A 3,440-nucleotide genomic window follows, 5' to 3' on the forward strand; every position below is an offset into this window, starting at 1 on the left:
GGTTTAACACAACAAAACTACATACTAATAATTTTAACTCTGAATTTTATTATAGACAAATTTGTATTTTACAACTCGCTTTAGACAAACAGGTTACACAAACAAGGTTTTAAGTAATTTTAAACTCTTCTCATGAACAACTTAACTCAGCAAACAAACTGAGCAAATGAAATTATACAATGATGAGATGATATGTTAAGTAAAAGAACTGGTGATTTAATATTTCACAGGCTGATATTGGGTATGCAGCATGTAAGCTTTTCTATCTTATTTTCATTTTGTTTACGAGCAATGTTTTTTTTTAACTACTGCAGGGTCCCGGGTCACTATTGAGTGACACAGTATCAATACAGAGCCGACACAGTTTGTGTAGAGCGTCAATACACTCCTTGAGGCATCATCATCTCATCACTAAACGGTAGAAAGGCTCCAGGCTCAGTACGGACAGTGATCTCAACCAGCCGGGTTTCAAAGGATAAGAAAGAGACTCAGACACAGCATAACTGGTGTATTTTCCATTGGAAGAGATGCGTTATTGGTAGAGATACTTCTTCTRCAGCAGTGCATCAATTCGATGATGATTGCAGTGAGGCTTTAAAGTCAGCCTGCTCGATGGTGGGCTGTTAGGCCTGCTCTTGTGTGGCAAAAGCATTAAAACTGTAACATTGGAATGATATCTGCACAGGTAGGGAGCGTTATATGACATGATTTTCTGCATCCTGTTTTCTCTTTTCTATTGTTTCCTTGGTCTAAGGTGGTCACTCCTCACTCCCCACAACTCCATGAATCTCTGCTTGGAGCTTTGCCATCGGATAAAGTTTAATGTCTTACTCAGGTCAATAGATTGAAATAATTACAACACACTTAAAGAGGAGAGTGACTGAAAACAGCAGCAGTGAGGAAATGTGGTTAGTTTGTCTTCTAGCTGTCTAAATCTTTAGCAGAATAATAAAAATAATCAGGTCAAAAACAATAGGGTCTTCTGTTTCACGGTGCTCTGGCCCTAATCATCAGGTCAAAAGAAATGGGGTATTCCACTGCTTCACTACTGAGCRTTTGCACTGTAGTTTAGATGGTATCTAAAATTAGCCTAGAAAGTAAGAAAATGTGTATATTCCTTTGATGAAACAGTGCTTCTTAGTAATAAATATTAAACCTTCAGAGTCTGTATTTCCACCTAAATGATGTTATATTAGAAAAATGCACTTGTGGGTAAAGCAGCAGGGTTGTATWTGTAGCTGCACTACTGAAAAAACTTATCAAAACTTCTTTGGCAATRCGAAACAGCCTCTTCTGCTATCGTCTCTTTATTGGATTGGATGATTGACAACTGAAGAAAGAAGACATATTGGCAACTTTTATTTTATTCAGTCAACMGAGGTCCTCAGTAGCATGTAAAAAATCCAAATACAGCCACAGCAGTCTGCTGCTCACCKACTTGATGCTGCAGGATGCCTCTGCTGGTGGTTACTCTGGAACAAACATAATGCCCGAACTGATCTCTCAGGTGTTCAGTGGAGTTGTCAGGACTGCATCCATCCCTTTATCCCAAATTCTGGAGGTTATCTTTGTTGATCCATGTGGGCTTGAGTGTTGTCACCTCAGAGGATAGCGTTTGTATTTGTTTACCTACAAAGACTTTGGCCAGCCTAATGTCGGTCAGTTACGTGACTCAACCTCGTGGTTTTCRGTGGATTCAGCCAAACCCTTTGTTTACATTGAGTGTCTACCCAGATTTCAGAATTTCWTATCAATTTATCTGGAAAACTACTGCAGTAGACTCTTTTAAACTGCACCACTTGATGTAGTTCAACATAATCTTTTTATGTCTGATTTCCTACTTTGCAATGACTACATTTATTTAATTTAAGCACACACARTAAAAAAATGTGAAATACAGCATGTAAAAGAATAGGAAAGTAAAATATTTGAAAAATGGCTGAGTGTTTGGTTTTGGYTAAAATTCACATGTCTGTTGTGGATCAGGAGCAGTATAGACTGTGTTTTTGTCCAGCAGGATTCAGTGCAACAACATTCCTCTGACATGTTCAATTACCAAAGTGTCATTGAACTGAAAAAAACTGAGCTTCCTCTTGGCTGAAGGCTGATAAATTAAAACTATTGTTTATAACGTGAAAAGAGTTTTAAATGTTTGCAACAATTTTTTTATTATTAGTTCAATAAAGCTGTAATTTTAATTTCATTGGTTTACAGTTTTGACAACTTCTGTTTCCATAGAAATGGCGGAGGCTCACCAGGCCGTGGCATTCCAGTTCACCATCACACCAGAAGGTATTGACCTGCAGCTGTCCTATCAGGCCCTGAACCAGATTTATCTCTCTGGCGTCCGTTCCTGGAAGAAACGAGTCAGCCGCATCAAGGTGAGGATGAAAGGAGTGCTGGCTCAGCATCTTCTCTGGGTTTACATATAGATCACTGTTTTGTCATTAGTTTTTCCACCATCTAACTTTAAAATTTATTTACTTTTTGTTTACTATTCCTGTGTGCTGGTCACAGCAGTGGTTACATGGGACATGTTTTCTAACTTACTGTACAACCTCCGTTTTTGCAAACACAGCATTTACCACTGTTTGAAGCAACTAGATGACAGCTGTGGTCAAGAGGAATCAAGCTAGGGACAAAATAAACTAAAATAGACATGGCCAAAAAAATAAATAAATAAAAAAACTAAATAGCATTCCTCATAGAAATGCATGTCAGCATTCATGCCAGAGTTTTAAACTATAATTATAAGAAGGGCCAAAGTTAGAGGCATTTTGATCAAACCTTGAAAATGACTGTATGGTTTTTTCACCACACACAGAAGTTTATTAGTATGTATACTTTTTATTCAGTAATTTTGTGTTCTTTACAAGTGTAACTGGGAGAGACCCAAGCCAATTCTGGTGGGTTCTTTCTGCTCCATTCCCKCATCTCTCAGAGGTATCGGCACACTCTAGCTATAGACAGGGACGGTAATTGAACCACACTACAGCTGATACCTAATGACCCTCAGCCTGAACCACACTTCACCACCACAACATTATGAGTGATCAGTGACAAGGTGGTAACTCTGGGGAGAATGTGATCAGATATTTGTATAACTGACAGAGAGATAATCATTTTTGGTTTGACCAGTGACGATTAGCTGTATAAAACATCYTGAATCAGGGTGACTTCAAAAGCTAATCAGTTCTAGTACATGCAGTGATTATTTCCTGAGAATTTCAGTTTGAGTGAGGCCAGTTTTCACTTATTGTTTTTAATCTCTTTGTTACTACACAGATGTAAAAAAGATGCCAATGTGCTTGTTTAACTTGAGAATGAGATTGAGAAATGGTATAGCTACTGAAGGCTGAAGAGCTTTGCATGTAAAAAAAGTGAATTCCCACTGATTTTGTATTTGATTATAAAAACGTAAAGGCAAATTATTTAAATAA

The 3,440-nt window shown here is 37.8% G+C and overlaps 1 protein-coding gene across 1 annotated transcript in view; it reads left to right on the plus strand.

Moving 5' to 3' along the window:
• Positions 1-3,440, plus strand: part of cpt1a2b (carnitine palmitoyltransferase 1A2b) — a gene marked incomplete at its 3' end in the record, with an annotated part of 41,679 nt that overhangs the window by 4,914 nt on the left and 33,325 nt on the right. Inside the window, 1 exon segment of the mRNA XM_014025592.1 lies at positions 2,239-2,381. Within this exon segment, the coding sequence (XP_013881046.1) occupies positions 2,241-2,381 (141 nt within the window). The 5' untranslated portion in view covers positions 2,239-2,240.

This window comes from Austrofundulus limnaeus, unplaced genomic scaffold (assembly GCF_001266775.1).
Source record: "Austrofundulus limnaeus strain Quisiro unplaced genomic scaffold, Austrofundulus_limnaeus-1.0 Scaffold486, whole genome shotgun sequence".
Classification (NCBI taxonomy): domain Eukaryota; kingdom Metazoa; phylum Chordata; class Actinopteri; order Cyprinodontiformes; family Rivulidae; genus Austrofundulus; species Austrofundulus limnaeus.